The sequence below is a fragment of the Caloenas nicobarica genome, chromosome 1 (assembly GCF_036013445.1).
Source record: "Caloenas nicobarica isolate bCalNic1 chromosome 1, bCalNic1.hap1, whole genome shotgun sequence".
Lineage (NCBI taxonomy): Eukaryota > Metazoa > Chordata > Aves > Columbiformes > Columbidae > Caloenas > Caloenas nicobarica.
In genome coordinates, this window is record NC_088245.1 from 54175105 (window position 1) to 54195643 (window position 20539).

The 20539-nt window shown below is 40.7% G+C and overlaps 1 protein-coding gene across 9 annotated transcripts in view; it reads left to right on the top strand.

Annotated features, from left to right (window-relative positions):
• The first annotated feature begins 259 nt into the window (after window positions 1-259).
• Window positions 260-20539, top strand: part of PPP1R12A (protein phosphatase 1 regulatory subunit 12A) — a 118686-nt gene continuing 98406 nt past the window's right edge. For all 9 annotated transcript variants that reach the window (XM_065631511.1, XM_065631518.1, XM_065631544.1 and 6 more), the window contains exon 1: window positions 260-636. In XM_065631511.1, the coding sequence (XP_065487583.1) occupies window positions 400-636 (237 nt within the window). In that variant the 5' untranslated portion in view covers window positions 260-399. The remainder of the gene's footprint in view (window positions 637-20539) is intronic.

A 20539-nucleotide genomic window follows, 5' to 3' on the forward strand; every position in this document is an offset into this window, starting at 1 on the left:
AGCCGGTGACCCTTCGGCTGAACTCCTGAACTCACGGGCCCGGGATGAGGCAAACCGAGCCGGCCTCGCCCCCGTCACAACACGGGCAGCAGCGCCACTCCCCCAGCCAGCCCCCGCCAACCCCGTGACGCCGCCCGATCCCGCCGTCCCTCCCACTCCGGTTCCCCCCACCGCGGCTCCTCCCAGCCCCGCCTTCCCGCCGCCGGTACTCTCGCGGGGTTATGCTAACGAGGCCGCCGCCGCCGTCCCGCCCCTCCGGTTCCCTCCCGCCCTGCGCCCTCCATCTGGGTGGGTGAGCGAGCGAGGGCGAGTGCGGGCCGCGGTGCGCTGTGGGATACTGGCGGTATATAGTCTATCCTCGGTGCGGCGTTAGCTAAGGGGGCCAGGCGGGAGCGGGGTATGAAGATGGCGGACGCCAAGCAGAAGCGGAACGAGCAGCTGAAGCGCTGGATCGGCTCCGAGACCGACCTGGAGCCGCCCGTGGTCAAGCGCAAAAAGACCAAGGTGAAGTTTGACGACGGCGCCGTCTTCCTGGCCGCCTGCTCCAGCGGGGACACCGAGGAGGTGCTGCGGCTGCTGGAGCGGGGCGCCGACATCAACTACGCCAATGTGGACGGGCTCACCGCGCTCCACCAGGTCGGTGCGGAGCCGTTCCCGCCGGCCGAGGGGGCCCTGGCCGAGCTCGGCGGCGGGACTGGGGCTCGGGGCAGGCGGGGAAGGGGGGGGGGGGGGGGGCGGTGGTGGGGCCGGCCGGCCAAGTGCCCTCCCGGGAGGAGGAGGTGGAGGAGGAAGGGGCCGGAGGCGGCTGCTCTCCCCTCCGCTGGGGGGTGTCGGGGCGGGGAGGGGCCGGGAGCGCGGGGCGGGAGGCGGCTGCGACCGGGGTCAGGCCCGGGGGCGGGCGGGCGGAGCGGGGAGCAGCCCGGGCTCCGGGCCGGCTGGGCTGGAGGGGGGCAGAGAGGCTGCGCCCCATCCCCGCAGGCCGGGCGTTGGACGGGGGCGGTCGGGCCTCTCCTTGTGCGGGGAGGAGGTGCCGGTGACCCCCTTTCGCTTTCCCCGCTCGCCTCGCTTCCCTCGGGAGGGCCGGGGGCAGCGGGCCCGGCCCCGTGTTGTCTGGGAGGCAGGCGGGGGGAGCGGGCCAAGTGCCCCCCGGCGGAGGGAGGGGTGGCGGCCGGCAGGTGAGGGAGGCGGGCCCGCCTCGGGGGCGCTGCCCCGGCTGCCTCCGGCCCGGGATCCCGGCAGCAGTTTCCTGCCGTGCCCGGCTCCCCGGTTTCGCAGCAGTTGAGGCGGTGAAACCCGCCGCGTGTGCGTGCGGAGGGGCGGATCGCCTATTTCCCTCCGGTTTCTAAGGGGAACCGGTGTTTTGTTCCTAATATAGAAACGTGTATCGATAACAGGCTTTCTGTAGCGGAGGCTCCTGCCGCAGGGTGAAAGCCAAACTTTGAGGGGAGCAGGGCTCTTATAGGTCTCTTACGTGCGTCGGAGAGCAGTAAAAAAAAAACAAACCCGAATGCATATTGCTTTGTTCTGGTGTGGGTATGTGAGAGGGGGGGTTGGTGCTGAGGGAGATAACTTTCACTTGGGGCAGGGGGGGAATGGAAGGGGAACTGGCTGTGAAGTTTCCTCAAAATGGATGCTTTGTGCATGTTGAACTTCATAGCAGTCTGATTGGAATCTCAAAACGTTAGCCAAATAAGGAAAGGCTGTGGCAATCCGGAGATAATGCGGGTTTGCCTGAATAGTTTTTGTTTCTCTAGAAGGCCAAAAGCTTCCACACGACATTAAATTAACTAAATATCTAAAACCAAATAAATTAAAATCTTTGACAGGCTAGCTTCTTAAGTTTAGAAGTTGTTCAGCAGTTTTAAAAAAATTCTTCACGATTATGAGATCTAGGTTGATTAAGTAGAAATCTTCTCAGAATGATTAGGTGAGGTAATTAGGATGTGCTGTGCTTAAATTCACCGCCTCATTTTTGTTTGATGTATTTTATCCATCGCATATTGATTTTTCAAGGATGCGAGGCTCTGCAAATACATAAGTTGCCCCATACTACTGGATAGAATCCCCTCCTAAACATAAGATGTGAAATTCTATTACTCCTTGCACTATTTCCTGTGTATAAGTTGTCGCTTGCTCCCCTGTAAAGGGTTTGGGTTTGCTTTCAGTTGTGAACTGAACTGGAAGAATGAATGTGTGTTGTGGTTGAGCCTGTCAGTGTGCTACTGCAGCACGGATATCTGACTTCAGGCTAGCCTGACACTAGTGGGGTTTTATATATTTATACTTCTCTAATCAAGTTACAATTGCTTCATGCTTCCAGGGAGCTCTGTATGAGAAGTCATGCCTTAACTGGTTAGATCATTAGGTCTACAAGTTACTGTGCGGCAGTGATTGGTAGGAAAGGATGACGTTCGGTTTAATTCTGTTGTTAGAATAAGAGATGAACAGTGTTATCTGTCTTCATGACATCTGGATGGCATTTTCAAAATCTCTTTGGTTACTATATACAACAAAGCTTTTGTCAAGATGATTCTGAGCTTATTCTCCCCTTCTTGTTACCTGTAGTCGGCTTGCAGTTTGGAGGGGCAAAGTCTAAGGGAGCAGAGGTGAAGATTTACATCACTGCTAAAACTCTTGCTCACTCTCCTTCTTCCCCCCTCCCCTCCTGTAGTGATACTGAAGAGTCTTTTCTGGTTTTATGATATAAAAAGCAAATAAGATGATGAATTGTGAAGTTATAATCCTCCTGAGGCAGCCCAGTAAGTGGTGCCTGTTGCTATAAAAAAAAAAGGCGTATAACAACCCCCTGCCCATGACTACCTCTGAATGGTTTCACTTCATTGTTGACAAATATTGATTTATTGCTAATCTTATTAGAGCAAAATATGATTATTTGATATGCCATATAAAAGGTGCAAACCATACATGATAGAGTCTGTAACATGAAGTTGTTTTAATCAGATTTGGCTGTGGCATGGAACAAAGCTGTATCTGTTCCCAAAGGAAACTCTTCAAAAACTTGTCATTCTTCCCGACAGAGTTTTGACTGATTTGATGTCATCTGTATTGAAGTTGGATGTCAACTGTGTCGAAGTTGTTGTGTTTAAGACTCCTATGGTTTTCTGTTGCTTTTTTTGTGTGTGTGTGTGTGCGCATGTGTGTTGTCTGTCAGATCCTATGTAGACTTTACTGCTCCACAAGAATAAATTTATCTTAGCAAAGATAAAGCGACTCTACCTTTTCTGGGTTCTGTCCTTCTTGTCTTGCATCTAAATTTTTTTGTGATTGAGAACAAATGCATGTGTCTGAAATAGCGGTAGAATTAAATATTTAGTATACTATTTAGCCTTTGTTTTTCCTGCTAGATGTGGCAGTTATAAGAAGAGACTTAAGCTTTGTTTTCTTCTTGGCAGCCCAGGTGGTTGGAAGTGCTAAGGGGAAAGTACCATTGATCCTGAAATTCTAGTCAACTTCAGATCTGGTCTTTAATAGAGCATCAAGCTTTGTTACTAAAGCCATTAGCTAAAGTTTTCCTCTATTGGTGGGGTAGAATGCCATCACCATTGGAAGGCTTTATGTAGAAGTTTTTCTCTTACTGCATATGGGAAATAAAAAATTACCATTGGCTTCATAGCTCAGAGGAGGAGTGGGAAGTATATATGTAGGTACTTTCTTCATCTCTTGACACTGCCAATGAGTGATTTTGTTTTATATTTGCGGACTTGAGTGTATCAAATCTGAGGGCATATCAATTAAATTTCTTTGCGTTAAAAATCTTGCAGAAGGGGAAGAATTGACATTAGACGATGATGATTATTCCCGTATGTGATGTTGGCTTCGAATGTCATTCTCTTTAAGAACTTATTTTAGTATATGTTTAGGTTTGGCCTTGAGCACAAAGGACAAAACTGTGTACGTACTGTGTTTCTATCTATGTGAGATACATGCAATGTAGGATATTGCAGCAGGGTAGTATGTACTCTGCTGCAATATCCTGCATTTTATATAGCTATTGTGTGTGTATGTCTGTAAGACCAGAAAACTTACCTTTAAATTAGACCTTAAATTTGCAATTGCATGTCCCTTCTATTAATTTAGTGGAGGTTGAAGTTGATTGTTTTTAAACATTGCATTCCCAGACAGTTGTCACACAGGTTGAGATCTAACTTAGTGCAACTTTTCTAATCTACATTAACAATTGAATGTAAGGAGCACTTGAGAGAAAAATGAAGCCCAAAGGTGATCTGTGACCTTGCAGATTAATAGTTTCTGCAGAGGTGGAGAGAAAAGTGTCGTATTCTGAAATAATGTTAAGCAGAGATTATATACTGTTTTCAGTAAAACCTGGTGCCTTTTAGGGCACACATATTTATTTGTAGTGGGATTCAGTTCTATCATCTTGAAATCTTAGCACCCCTCCTTAGAGTTTGGACTCTTTTCCTCTCTTTCCTTGGCTTCCATGAAAGAGGACTGGGTTCACTGGCACTGATTGGAATTTGTCGCTTAAGTGACTGAAAGTAGTTTGTCTACAAGTGACATAAAGCTTTGTACAGGAAAGAGGAGCCCACCCTTTCTGGGCAGCGCCATGGGAAGGCTGCGTGTGGTGGGGAGGGACCGTGATGTGACCAGTTTCCTGGAAGGCTGGATTTCCTGTGCAGGCTGCTCCCCCGGGAGTGTGGAGTGTGCGCTGTGGAGTATCTGCACACTCCTGATAAAGAAGGCGACTGAGATTAGGCTGCGGTGAGGTATGACAGTTTAAGCAGTCTTCTTTTTTGGCTGCCCTTTTTCTTTGAAGCTGCTCAGACTTAGGAGGTGGTAACCTGGTTTTTGGCCTCATTCTCTCCGGGTGAGGAAGGTAGGTGCTGTGGCCTAATTCCACCACACAGCATGAAAGTAGTGTGTCCTTCTGTCTTGATCTTGCTTCTTCCTGGGGGGTGGTGCTGCTTTGGATGTAAGGTAAGGGAAATTGTCTTGGCTGTTTTTATGTGGGGCTCATTGAGTCCAGTAGGTGTTGTCATTGGTGACGGCTGAACAGCAAGAGAGGCTCCTTATCCTTAATAAAGGATTCATGTGCTCTTTTTTTTTTTTCTAGGACAAATATGGTTTAATTAAGCAAAGTTCCCCAAAGGCTATGTCTCTGTTGCAAATATCAGTGTTTTTCTGCAACTCTTCAAGTACTAAATTGAATATGAAGGTGAGACTGTTTTACCCACGCTGTAGTTATGTTTTAGCTTGCAGGCACAGCAGTATGCAATGTTAAATAGAAATTTGGATTAGATGCCACTACTGTAGGACTCTGCTGCATTGATTCCTTAGTAGTAATTAAGATGCTGGGAAACTCTTCACAAGTGTGTTTCACTGAACACTTTTTCTTTCTAACTGGTTGAGGACAGTTATTACTGTCTTAATATTTCCTGTAGGTTCTACGGGATTTATTTGCTGGATAAGAATACCTTCTTTTCCGGGAGTTTCTGCAATAGCTTATGTGAAAAATTCTGTTGGGACTCCTGGTGGCATGCTCATAGTTCCTGATATGGTAAAGAGTATTGTTACAGTAGGCATTAACTGTTGCCCTTGTTACAACATCCTTTCAGACAGCAGGGAGTGATGAAAAAGGGCCATAAAATCTACCAGCACTGGATCCCTTTGCCTTAGAACTCGACAGAGGCACTGTCAGGATCCTTTTTGACAAATGATAACACAGGTCCCATATTTGAGCTGGGGCCACAGCACGTGCAGCATGTCAAGTCATAAGAGCAAAGAACAGGTTGCTAAAGTCTTAAATCTCTAGGGTGTTTGCATCCTAACAGCAGCACCCAACAACCAAGGGTAAGGAAGGTATGGAAATAGCTCAAAGCTGTGTTGGTAACCTCCCAGCTATGACTTCTGCACTGCTGCGTTTGGAGGGAGAAAATGCTGATGTGTATGATAAATCTGTTATTTTTTCAAGACTTAAGAGAACTTCCTTTCATATGGAAAGGTTTGCAGTCGATTATGAACCTGATGCTTAAATATCAGTGTTTGGAGGGGAAACAACCTCCAACCCCTAGAACCCTCTAATGCTCTTGTTGTAGATGATACACAACTGAGAATTTTGGAGTAATTTGCTCAGCTTATATTATGCCATCCTGACTTTTTAAAAAATCCTCTGTCTGTACAACAAAGCACAGAGAAAATTAGTCCTGAAATAAGTGTAATGTTGAATTTACTCAGTGATTAGGCTACAGAGGCATATTTGTTTAAAATCCCCTTTGTAATAGCAGTTCGTTCTTGTGTGGGCCATAGATCTTTCTCTCCATAGTTACAGTAGCTAGGTTCAGGTTCTACAATAAGTACTGGTTAACTTCCTACTAATCTTGTCATCTAAGATTATTTTTTTTAATGCTTTGAGATGGAGGCAAGAAGAGGGGAAAAAAGAAGTGATTCTTTGTAATATACCTGAAGTATAATAGTGGAAATTTAAATGCTGCATTCAAAAGAATTGTGTTCTGCTTGGTGTTTTATAAAAGAAACAAGTAACAATCTTTTCACTTTTTAATGTTTATTATCTCAAAGCATCTCTTGGCCTATTCATGGTCTGTCAAGTTTGAACCTGGGATTTCTGTATCTGGTTAGCAGTTTTCATTGCTATGGATCTTTCTTGTGCACAAATAAACAGCCCAAGTCATCATTTTAAGTATGTAAAGCACGTATCCATGTTAGTGTAACTGACAGATTTCTTAAACTTACCTGGTAATGGAGGAAGAGTTCTGCATTCAATATAAGGATGAATTCAGCTGGTAGGGCTTTAGCGTTTAACAAAGCTTATGTTCAGGGACAATTTCTGCTGCTCTATAGCGATGAATTTTACTGTAGCATTAATGCTACTTTTACAGTAAAGCTTCATCTATGTTTTTCTATGTGTTCTGGCAAATTCTTGATATCGTTCAAACATTTTTTCATAATAAATCATGAAAAGCACTTTGTAAAAGTAGATGAGATGTGCTCTTGTATGTATGAATAAAACTGATGTCAACACACTTGATATGAGGCCTTTTTGATCTTGGCATTATAGTAGGAAGCATGCTGGTTTTTACCAGATTACTAAATTTCAGTTAGCTAAATCTGAAGCTAGAAGACAGAAGCAGTCAGTATAAATCATTAGTAGAGATACAGTTTGGGTCTTCTAACTGAGGATCTGTATTCCAGGCTTAAGGGTATATGCTCAATTTCAGCTGGAACACATGATTTGACAGCCTCTTGGTCAGTTCTTGTTTATCCCTTTGCTTGTGCTCTCACTTGCTCTTTTTCTCAAAGTTCTTACTTGAGCTTGTAAGACACTGCAATCTTCTCAAACTTTGAGAGCCCAGTAGATTATTGCTTCTTTCTGTGTAATTTTGACTCCTGAGGCTGGGCTAACAGGATGTGGAATTGAGGAACATGCATGTGTTCTAGAAAATACTTAAATTTTATCTGAGAATATATTCAGACAGGTTAGACTTACACAAACTGATACGCTCTGAAAGGAATATGGTTGTAGTTTTGGACAACTATAGCATGAGTACACCCCTCTGGGACTCTTGCAACCAAGAAATTGTAAATTATGCCTTGTTGCTGCCATACTGTAGTATCAGCATAGGGTATATGCAGATAGGGCATGCAGTGGATAAGGACATTTACCTAACAAATATTGTATCAGTGCTTAGCAATATATCTTTCTTCATTGATCTGGGCAACTGTAAAAGTGAAAACTGGAATGCAGCTACAAGGCAGTGGAGCTGTCAGTAAGCTGGGCAGCTTCTGATGCTGCTGGATGGGTGGAGACATTCCAAACTGCTTTACTTTCCTATATGCATTCCTGGAATGACAGTCAGTGGAAAGCATGGCATAAGAGTGGCAGCATTCCTCAGCTGTTTCCTTTCTAGTAATTTCAAGACTGTAAGGATAGAACAAGAAGGTAAAAGATAAGGGTACTTTGGGAGTAGGGGAGGGAGTGTTTCTGGATTTATTTTTTTAAGTGCTTTGTTTTGACAAGACCCGGAACTCAGCTTTTCTGTCTCAGTTGTTTTTTGAGAACACTGAAACAGCCACTGTGCTTATCCTGGAAACACTGGATCTTTGACTCATTCACAAAACCAAAATTAGAGCAATATGATGAAGTCTTTGGAAAATACTATTTCCCACTTATGCCTCAACAGTATTAGCACTTACTCCATTAACAATATATTCTTAAACTAATGGCTTCTAAAGGTCTGCTAAACAGTAAAGAGTGGAGTTGGCTTTAAGAAGGGGGTGAAGCCTCTTAAAAAACCAAACAAACCACACCAAAAAACAACAAAACCAAAAAATAAACAAACCAAAAAACCTAAAAAACCTTGACCAGCAAATGCAGCCTCATTTTGGGCCTACATACAGAAGTAGATTTGTCTTCAAGGCTGCATGTAAATAGTTGTTATACTACTGTAACTTCTGAATACTTTAATTTTACATTTGGTCTATAACTGGCACATAACTATCTATTTTGATACTAAAATATCTGTAAGCTGTGGTTTTTCGGGATGATTCCAGTTCTAAAACATTCTGTCAGAGGCCAAGTCTCATGGATTATTATATATATTTTTTTTTTAAATCAGTCTGAAATATCCTTTGATTTATTTTCCCATGTTGTGATTGTAATTCATGGTCTTGAGTTCTGACTATGACAGCTGGCTTTAACAAGATCAGTTAGACAGCCAGTGGTGATTATTATGCAAGTTTTAGTCCTGGGATGATTATTTATTTAGTTTTGCTGTTGCTGTTTTACCATCCTGATAGTGAAGCTAAAAGAGTAACTGAAGTATCTTCTACATGCATACTTGGATATTTGAAGTTTCTTGTACATCAAGGGATTACATACAAATCTTGGTCTGTGTTGTGGATCTGGAATATATATATATATATACACGCCACTTTTCATGTGAATTTCATTTTCCTGTTATTTTTTTGGTTCTTTCACAGAATGACTGAGTGTTAGCAACATGAGGCCTGTTTGTTAATAATTCTGCTTAAAACTTATAGGATGAACTTACCAAAAGTGTTTTTCTTCAGATTTCACAACTGAATCGAGGATTTGTCTAAGGCAAAAACACCAACATCTTCATCTGGTAACAAAAGTGAAGATGGCTGACAGTTGTGTGCACTGATGTATGTGTGTAGTCAGTGCTCACTTGGGAAACACTTAACTTGGATGAAGCTTTCACTGAGAAGCTGCATTCCTCTGTCAAGTCTGGGATCCTTGTGGGCCCCTTTTGAAACAAAAATACTGTCTTGGGCTTTGGCTTTGAAAGTTTTGGCTTACTAATGTCCTGAAAGTTGCTATAGCATTCTTGACTGAAAACCTGTGCTTCCATTACTGAAGTGGAAAATTTGTTATTTTAAAGCTGCAAAGCATGGCATCCCAGGTTTTAACAAAAGTGTTGTTGCTTGCAGTATGTTCACGAATGTATACAATTATACCTGTATGAGTAGGCTTTATTAAGTGAATAATCTTAATGAAATCAATGAGAGTTTTCAAAAAGTGTGCCTCCATCCAAGAGGTGAAACAATCCAAAGATATTGGTATTATTCCTTCAATCAGTCTTGATTTTGACTACCTTCCCTGTATTCTAAAAAATATAAGTAACCCTACTTATCGTTGAACATTAAGTTATTTTTTTTATCTAGTTACAAAAAGTCAACAACTCTTAAACTTGTTTGATTAACCTGTTCTTTGGAAATGTTTTCAAATCAATCCAGCTTGGTGTTTTAAGTGCTGAACTTGCTGCAAACTTGGGCAAAAATGAATTGCCTTAGGTTTTAATCAAAGTGAAAACTGAAGATTGAGGTGATAGCATTATACCTGTAGGCCAAACTGGGACCCCTGTTGTTAAGTAATAATCTCATTTATATCAAACCGTATAAAACAATGTTTTTAGAAAGCATGCCAAACTTCACAATTTGCTACCACTTCTGTTCAACTACTGCAACTTGAATTATTTTAGGTCCTAATGATAAAGATTATGGTTTTTTTGAGGAGTATATGCTTTGTTTGCTACTTCATGGAAAAGTTTAACACTTTATCTGTTTAAGAATTTTTTTTTTAATATCAGTTTCTTGGCTTCTGAGTAGAGCAGAAAGGGTGGGTTGCATTAACACTGTGGCTGTCAGTGGGGGTTTTTTGTGAATCTCTCTGGACGTGGCTTTCTGATACTCATTTTCTACTTGCTTGCAGACAACCGAGCCAAATAGTGGCATTTGTATCTCTGTATTGCTACACTTGTATGTGTGTAATAGCCATATTGAATACTAATATGTGTATGGCACAGTGCTTGTTGGTTATTTGTGGTTTTAGTAAGAGAATCAACTTTCCCCTATCTCTTTACAGGAGTAACTTAGCAAATCTAGTGGCTCTTGTGCCTAACACTTGTAATATACTTGTAAAATACTGAAGAAAGCCACTGGCAAGTATATGATTGCCCTCTGTTTTAGTTGAGCTGCCCTCAAACTTGGGTTTATGGGAAATAATTTCTTCATATTTTTACTTGCCATTTGCAGTGTTATACTTTACCCACAGTCTGCCAGGCTTTGGCCTGATCCGTCAAATGTGACTTCAAAGAAAGCTCATGAAATTATTGTATAAACAAGTTTTACCTATAGCTCTAGGTAAGTATGGCAGTGGTGATTTAAAAACTACTCTTTCAATGGAAAATACAAAACTGCCTAGTGGAATGCCAGAAGACATTGTTTATTTTGTGAAAAGAAAGATGTGAGTTAGAGGAGCTGCGTGTCGGATCCAGGAAGAGGGTGTCTTGAGAAACTTCTGCTTTGGCAACATCTAACAGTGCTGGATGTCTCTGTAGATACTGATGTGAAGTATGGAAACACAGGCAACCCTCTGGCTGCTTGTGTATATGAATTCTTGTTGAAAAGAGGTATTACTTGCTTTCGTGAAAGTAGGATGAGAGGTGTAGGGGAATCGTATACTTTCTCTAATTTCCTCTAGGGAGTTGTTCTTCAATTTGGTTATCTCAGTGCTAACCTCTGTATCTAGTCGTTCTTCACTTAAAACCAGTAATTCCTGGCTAATTCCTTGCTAATGGGCTAGCTTTGCACTAATGAATAGCAATGATAATCTAATTTCATAAGGCTGAGCTTGGAATCCATGTGTTGTTCTAGTGTCTAAGCAATGAAAAGATGATGCTGTCTTATGGTGAGTTTACTTTTAAAAAGCTAAATGCAGACTATGCATTTTTTCTTCCTTTTCTCTATAGCGATAATTGTAGCCAGTTGACTACCATTAATTGGGAAAAATATTTAGTGTCAGATAATCAGTTTACACGATGGTGTGGTAGATTACTTCTGCCTCTTTTGTAGTACCAGCATGTCAGATGTTACTCTTCCGTTTTCCTGAAGGGGAATGTGCAAGAGAAGGTATTTACGTCACTGGGATGAAAAGCCTGTTTACATTTAGCTGTCCCTTTGCCTTTTTTTTATCATGGACTTTTGTGACAGCTTGAGATACTGCTTTATGTATATGCGTGTGTGTATATATGTATGAAATTATTGCTAGAGTCCATTCAATGTATCTAAATTCTTAAACAGTGCTTTTCCCCCTAGTCCCTAGGAAAGCAAAACTATACTATATTGATAGGTGCAAGTATACCACAGATGGTGGAAGTTCTGTTTGGAGAAACATGCATTGTAGGCTTGAAGTGCCAGGTGATTCTGTGATGCCATCTTAGCATGCCTGAGAATGACTGTTTGATCTATCTTCTTAGTAGTTACAGATGAGCTAGTATTCAGGTTTAGTTTGTTGGGTTTGGTCTTGTTCAAGGCTAGAGGCTTCCCCAAAGTATTTGATTGCCACATTGCCTTCAGTAAGAACTTCGTGGTCAACTAAGCACCACGCAGCCGCTTGCTCATTGCCCCCCACAGGGGAAGGGGGGAGAAAATCAGAAAAGTGAGAACTTGTGGGTTGAGATGGAGACAGTTTAAGAAGTAAAGCAAAACCTGCACACACAAGCAAAGCAAAACAGGGGATTCATTCACCACGTCCCATCAGCTGGCAGGTGTTCAGCCATCTCCAGGACAGCTGGGATCCATTATGTGTAGTGGTTACTTGGGAAGATAAATGCCATCACTCTGAATGTCCCCCCCCAGCTTTATGTACTGAGCATGACATCATATGGTATGGGATATCCCTGTGGTCAGTTGGCTCAGCTGTCCCGGCTGTGTCCCCTCCCAAACTCTTGTGCACCCCCAGCCTACTTGCTGGTGGAGTGGTGTGAGAGGCAGAAATGTCCTTGATGCTGTGTGAGCACTGCCCAGCGGTAACAAAAACACCCCCGTATTATCAGCACTGTTTCCAGCACAAATCCAAAATGTAGCCCCATACCATCTACTATTATGAAGAAAATTAATTATATCCCAACCAAAACCAGCACATAGAGTTATAAAAGCAGACTCCGAATTCAAGTCTGCATCTGTACAGAGCTAAACAAGGTGCTGATGCTTCTTGAAACCCAGCACGTGTCCTACTTTGATTTCTTCCTCTGAGCAAGGTCTGCTGCAGGTTAGTTTCCTTTCTTTGGTAGTATCAGCAACCATTGAGACACAGGATATTTACATCTCTGCTCCTCTTGACTTTATGAGGATACCTAAGATGATACCTTGTCCTCTCAAACCCCTGATTGCGCTATAAATTTCTTTTTTAACTCTCCTAATGCAAGGAATAGCAGAACACAGAGTTGTTCCTGTAAAGCAAATTGGTGAACCAAAGGTTTTTGGGAACTCTAGCTTTTGTCAGTCTCAGCGTGTAGATTGTGAAATGCTTCTGTCACTTCCAGTGAGTCTGATTCACTGAGAACGTTGGTGACTCCGCTAAGCTATTTATCTTCTTAATCTCAAATATTTCTGGGTGAAGTCCAATTTTAGTAATGCTCTGGCTTTAGAAGGTGCATATAAGAATCTTTCTTAAATTCTTACATTAAGATGCAGATAACTTCCCTGCTTTAGGCAACATGTGGCCTGTAGATTTTCTGCAATTTTCTTGATTTCTGAATACAAGACTAAGTTCCAGATACTTCAGTGGCTGAGTTTTATCAGTTGATAGAACTTGACTCCACGTCCAGGGCTTGGAAAAAAGTTATTAAGCACTCCAGTGAACATTGCAAAAATGCGTCAGTCTCTTGGAGGTGATTACCTCCTTCCCCAAAACACTTCAGTCATACAACAGTAATACTGTTGCCAATTTAGAAGAGTATGCAAAATGAAGGAAAGCTGCTGCTTACAAGATGATGCTGATACAGGAAGAGTGAGTAGCAGACTGTTGGTGGCCCACTGGAATAACTAGGGAAAGGTAATTTGTGTGCTTTGTGGGGGTGGAAGGGATGAGAACAGCACTTAATTTTTAAAATTACACCTTCAGGTTGGCAAAATGTCTAAACCAAAAAATACAATTAGGCAGTTAAGTCACTGGCTAAATGGACGGGTCTGTCATGCACTCTCTTCAGCCAGTAGCTCTGGCTGCTTTGCTGTCTTGTATTTGAACGTGTATTCTGAGGCCTGTTTAACCTGAGGCTTTTGACTCGTCATCAGGTTTATCCCTGTCTCTGTCACAGCTGATGTCCACAAAAGCAAAAATCAAAGGGAAGCACCTTGCTGAGTGAGAGAGTGCAAAATGTCAGATTGGACATTGGTTATGGTAAAGGCTGTAGGAGCTGCAGTATGAAGTAAAGCTCACTGAAAAACTTGTGCAGAAGATGCTGTAGTTACAAGCAGCTGTGGAGAGGTTATGTTTTTGCAACAGAAATAAATATCCTCTATCAGCAAGTATCAAGAGATTATAGGTAAAAGCAAACTCAGTGATTTTGATTGATTGTCTACTTTTAAAAGTATTTGGGGGTATCTGACTTTCTTATCTGTCTATTCCACTTGAAGAACATTTGGTTTCTAGCCTGAAGACTGGTGGTGTATTTTTAAAACAGGCTGTTGTGGTGGTTATTGTGTGTTTATATTTTTTCTCCTGTCCCACTTAAAGTGTAAACTACATTTATGGTTAATAATTATTAACATTCTGAGTGGCTTCTCTTTCCAGTTATTTGGAGATGTTTCCGTGCCATGTGGTTTATTGACTTAAGTGGCATCCCTCGAGTTCCAGGGTTGAACAGACAGCTCTGCTGTAGAACCTTCAGGTGTACAGCAGTGATGTGATTAACCTGTAATATCTCCATGTTATTACTAGATCTTCATACTGTGTTTACTAGAGTTTTGACACCTGTGATTAGTGAACAGTACAGGTGCTTAGCTGGTTGACAGCACTCTTCAGCCATAAAACAAATAGTTAAAATTTTGGCTTTAACTATGTCTCTGAATATTTTGATGCAATGAACTTTTACAGCATTCTTTTTAAGCTTGAGAATTCAAGTGAATATAATATGTCAGCAGTAACTTTTTTTTAGAAGAACATTCAAATTGGCAGGCTTTGTCTTCTCTAATTTGTTTGCGTAGGGTTTGACCCATGACTTAAATATACATATCACATAGAATTAAAGAATTGTGAATTTTCAGTATTGTCATAATCCTTTCCTATATTATGCCAGTAGTTACAACACTTCGTACTTCCACTAAGTGCTGTAAGCCAGTAATCCTTTATTTTCTGAGTTATTTTGAAGGACTGAGAGGAAGGAGAAGGAAAGATGGGTGTTCTGCACTTGCTAATCGGCAAACTTAGGCTGAGTTGTACATGCCACTGAATCTGAAGATAGAGGAGAAGCCTCTCAATGCATGAAGCCAAAATGTTTACCCCCACCTGTGATATGGGATTATTGAACTTGTAATTTTATCCAATGCTTGAGCTAAAACTGCTAGAAGCAGATGTTAAGTTCCGCAGTAGTAGCTGAATATCAGTAACAAAGTTCAGTGCAACTTCTGCCTCAGCTGATGAAGTTCTAGTACACTTGCTTTGATGAATTTAGATTATCTTTTGTGCATGTACTGGCACAAGTAGATCCTTCAGATTGTAACCAGCCATGATGTGTAATCAAGGATAGCCAGATTGCTCTGACCTCCTGCAAGTTGGTCTCCTAAAATGGAAATTATTCATTTTGCAGATGGAAATTGGAGCCAAGCAGCTGTGAATTCCACAAGACAAATATTGAGGCAAATTCATAACTTTGCTTTTCTGATCAACAACCGGATGACAGCTGATTCCAGTATTTGCCACTTGCTTTTGATCTTTGATTCAAAGATCTTTACCATAAAGCCAGCAAGTATTTATATGATGATACTGCTTAATATCCAAAGTGATTTTTGGTTTTATGTGTCTTTTTTTTTTTTTAATAATCCTTGTGATCCCTAGCTTCCGTTCCTTCCCTACAACAACAAGCTCTTGCTATTCCCCCAACCTTTACATCTGTGGCTGCTGTTTCAGGGAGTTATTGTTAATTTGCATTTGATCAGCTCTTACAGACTGAATGACAGGAAACTACAAAGTTTGACAACTTTGTGTGCACATTTTCCTTGGTGTGCAGCAGTGACTCTGATTACCTGTGGTCTGAGGGGTCAGTGTGGAACTGCTGAACTAAAAGGGCTATGAAAAGTAGAAGTCAGAAACTACGTGCTTATAAATGACACTTCCATGAATCTGTGCTCCACTTTGGCTCAGTATAAGAGTTGTTGACTAGATGGAAGTTTCATTGTTTCATCTTTGATTTAGCTTTGGAAATTAAACACAAAAACTGGGTGAAACTATAGTACTACTGTTGCTAGTGTTCTGTACTGTTCCCAGCGGACTACTTATTTAAACTTATAAAACGATAATCTAACTGATGTAGAAATTCAGTCTTGTGTGAAAGCTTGCTGCATATTTCAGGTTTTGATGGAGGCTTGCAACTAGCACTACTTCAGGTTTTGTTTTTGACAAAAATCTGACTCGCAAGCAGAAGCAGAGCTGAGAATATATGCAGGCAAACTATGAAACGATTCTGCTGACGTGTTCTCAGGTTTATACAGAAACTGGAAGAAAAATGATGCAGCCTCCTTAAACTGCAGTCCTGGTAGCTATCTTAAAACCTTGCCTTTAAAGAAGGAAGGCTCTTATAGTTCTGCCCTAGGGCTGCAAAAAACCTAATACAATGGCATACATATGCAGAATAGTTAGGATCCTTTCCCAATAGCCAGGTCAGACTAGGCATTCTTTTTGGTGGGAAGTACTGTTTTGGAGGACCATTAAGAAGGTGAAAGACAAAGCAGAGCTATGGTTTGCTTAAAATTATTTTATAAAATTAATTGATAATTATTAATAGATATGTATTTACCATTAATTAATAAATAATTATTTTAAAAGTTATTTTATTTTGAAAACAAGTCTTCTACTGGGTCCTGAAGGCAAGAAGCTGCTGTTGCATGGGCTTTACAACCTTCCTGATTCAGTTCTCAAGGAGTAAACTCTGTGAACAGGATACTGCTTTGTTATGTACCTTTAGAAGCCAGCTATCAAGTGCCTGATGAAAGGCTGTACTATTTCTACTGCTGAAGTATCTGGAACATAATTTGCTTAATGTTTGTCTGAGTGTTTTAAGTGAAATTAAAATGAGAAGGCTGTCTTCTACTTTAAAAAAAGTCTCTAATATGATTTATATGGCTTTTGATTTATAGGGTCTAAGGAATTCTAACTTCCCTGAGTCCTTGGCCATGGAAGGCAAGTAAATATACAGAGACTGGATATTTACCACAGTTGGGTACTAAACAGTCTTCTGTTTCCTGCTGTATTCTGGGTGGCACTTTTAAGATGATCTTTGCTCTGCTTTTTTTATTTCTTTTTTTTTAAAAGCCATGTACATTTAGCAGACAGTTTTAGAATGCTATTTGGTATTATATTGACCGCAACAGCTTGTGGTGTGGTCTTTCATGTTTCAATCAGTGTAATAAGCAAGGAGTTTCTCTCCAATCTAGATGCAAGCTTCAGTCTGTTAAGAAGGGATATCTTTGCTCAACCTGTTCTTGGACATGAGCTTATTTCTTTGGCAGGTAGGCATGTGTTATAATCTTCCCACCTACTGCAAAGTTAGTCTAGATAGAAGTTTTGCTCATCATAAGTGGTCTTGGTTCCTGAAAAGCGTAACATAGGAAGCAGAGGAACTAGGGGAGAGGAGGAATGGCAACAGCAGCATACTGAAAAAGTTTGTGGTTTAAATTGTCTGCATTCAATTCTAAAAATGATTGTTCAAAGCAGAGGTTTACATGCCCAGGATAGTTCTTCAGCAGTATTGTTTGTAGAGTTCAGGACGTTTGGTGGCATGCTAACTCATGCTCATCTATCTCTCCTTTTTTTTTTTTTTTTTTTTTCTTGCTTCTTCTCCTCCCCTTTTTGGAGACTCTCCTGGTTTTTGCTACACTTGGGGAGATTTTAGGTATTGAAGCAGAAACCTTTTCCAGAAAACCTGAATTGCTCCGCAGATGTGGATATAGATTCTTCTGGATATCCTGGTCCATGTCTAGAGCTCCTAGGTGTCACAGTAATACAGGGATTTATGGGGTAACTGCTACACATTTAATAGCTTTTCTCCCATGATCTGTCTGATGTACAGACCCAGCAGAAATTCCTAATAAAACAGTGGCTCCGCTTGCGCGAGGCTCTGTGCAGAACTTGGAAGACGTGGTTCCTGCTCTACAGTGTGTCGTAGTGGAAGATGCATATGAAGTTGAGGGAGGAAGAATACAATCAAATAAAACCATAAAATCATACTAGCTTGCATTTTTAATGTCCATTTCTTGTTGAATGAAAATAAATTTTTGACTGACTTTACCATTCTGTCAAAGCTAGGTTGTACTTCATTTGTATCTGTATCTGCAAACCGAGGAGCACTATAGTCATGCTGAGGGCAAAGAACAAAAAAAAATTGTCCACCGTTCCTGTTCTGTTTGGGTTTTATGTGGTTTTTGGGGTTTTTTTGCCTTACCTCATAAATTTAATTAGAGTAGTTGGGTAGGAATAATTATTCAGGATTTCTTTAGGGCAATTTTACTCCAACTTTTAAATATGTTTTCTTTCTTTGAAAACTGGAATGGTATCACATCTGTGAAATGATCTGATCCTGTAAACTGTAAGGGGTTTTTTGTAATCTTATATGCACATTTAATGCAATAGCTATTAAAGAAACAAATATGTCATCTTCCTGTTCAGAGACTTGATTTGTAACACAACAAAGCAGAGGATCTTTTAACAGTCTGTAGTTTTTGTTAAGCTTTCATTTATATAAAGCCAAGATCCTAAAGAAATAAATTTAAAACTGCACAGTTGATTCCCTTTCAGCAGCTGTGATGGTATAAGATACCTGGTGAATTAAAAAAAAAAAAACACCTAAATGTTTGGTCCCTAAAATCCATCCAAAAGGTAATGAAATTGTTAATGTGTTATTTGATGACAAAGAAGGAATGGCTTACATTTGTGTTTTGGTATTAAAGTGTTATACAGATTATTTTTTTTTTTGGTAGTTGATGGGCTGTAACTCTTACTTCAAGCTCATTTTAATTGTTAATTGCAGTAAATTTTATCTTGCTTTAACCATAGTTCTAAAGTTGTGATGTTCTGAACACGCTTAGAGTGAAAGCATCCAATAAAAACAAAGTAGCTTGCAGTAATGGAAAACATGACTCAGTACAAGATGAGAACAGAAATTAGCTAAAAGGCAGACAGTAATCCTTAAAACAGAAGCTAAATTTAAGCACTTCATAAACTAGGTTGAAGATCAGTGTATTCTGCTGGATTTCCAGTTACACAAGTGCTTCAGTCATAGTCTTCATGTGCCGTTTTTATTAAAATTTCTGTTTTTCCTAGCAGATTTCACACTTTCATATTCTAGGCTTAGTCAGTTATTATCATAGTTCAAAAACCATAAGCCAAGGCAAGTGCAGTCACCTGAGATCAAGGTACAATTTAGCTGAGGAAACTCATGCTGCACACTTTAGAATGTCACCTGAAGAGTAAGGATGGTGCCAATTTGTTCTTCTGCTGGTCGTGCCAAGAAGTGCATACTTCTTTGGAGTAACGAGGAGATTGCTGATGACGTGAGGGCCGTGGACTGTTCACCTTCTCCAGTTCTGTTGTCTGCATGCCAGAGTTCCAAGATGTAGATCAAATACATCTCAAATGAAAGAAACAAACCATTTATGAGTAAGCCAAATGTATTGCAGTTCCACATTTAACCTTCATTTAGACCTCATATCTTCAGTTCAAGACCTTAAGTACAGGCTAATTTTAAATATTAAACATTAGTAGGGAAGATTGCTGTAATTAGGGACTGATTACTTCATAGTTATGAGTGAGGCTATTTCAAAGACATCTCATATAAAGAATGGTATTAATCAAATTAACAATAAGGTGCTTCTTTCCTTGAATTTCTGTCTAATCCAAGCTGTTCTAACTGAATAATCTTTGCCCAAATTGAAAGTAATAACTAGAATATTCTTTTTGAACTACCCAGTCATATTCTGCAATGTTATACTCTGCATTGCTAGACACATAGCAGGTACCAACCAAAACAATACCTGGAACTTGTGTTGTAATATGTGTTGCAAAACTTATTCCATAGAAACTTCTTTCGCTGCCTCGGTGTTCCCTGAACGTGCTTATAACATGAGAGGAACTAACTCCTGTTTTTATGACATCCAAATGAGATCCAAATTACAGAAAACTGGCTCTGTCACCTGGTATCCCAAGAAGAAGTGAAAATTAAAGGCAACTTACTCTTGAACTTCTTAATCACTTTTTTCAAGGTGAAAATTCTCAGTTCTACATTCCTTTTGCCTTCCCACGTCTCTGATGTTGGCTTCTATGTGAATGATGTCTCTAGTATGTAGGTGGCTGAAGGCACAAGTGTGTGGACTTCTTCCCTAAACAGCATTAGCCTTCCAAATAAGAACAGGAAAGTTCTGGAGCAAAGGCTTTGAGTTACCTTTGTAGGCATTGGCCATGTTTGAGTCCATCGACACTTTCTAGTCCCATTGTTAGATTCTACAATCACCTGAATGTGATGATTTAAAACACCAGGAAAAAAAAATACAAGTGATCCTGTTTTTGTTGTCCTGTTTGTGATAAAATTGAGTCAAGTTGCACTGGATAACTTCTTAACCAAACATTACTAATCATTCTTCTAAGAACACTCTTAATCTGTGTCTGACACCTTCCTCTGAAAACCTCAGTTATCAATGCCTGTCTAAAGAAACAACGATTGATGTATTTACAAGTCTTTATAGGGTTCTACTGTAGATGGTAGTGAGCACAGACTCAAAAACTGGATGCTTATACACCTGGAAACACTTAAAACTCCTGTAAATGCCACAGCTTTAGTCACATTATCCATAAGACTTGCCCAGCTGGGGCTAAACTATGCAGCCCTTTCTTGGTATTCTTGAAGCATCCTTTTTCAATGCTTACATTTAAGATCATATCTTATAGATTATTCAAAACTAAATGCTAAATTTCAATGCAGCTTTCCAGTTTGCAAAGGCATTGTTTTCCCCATCTCTAGAACAATAATGA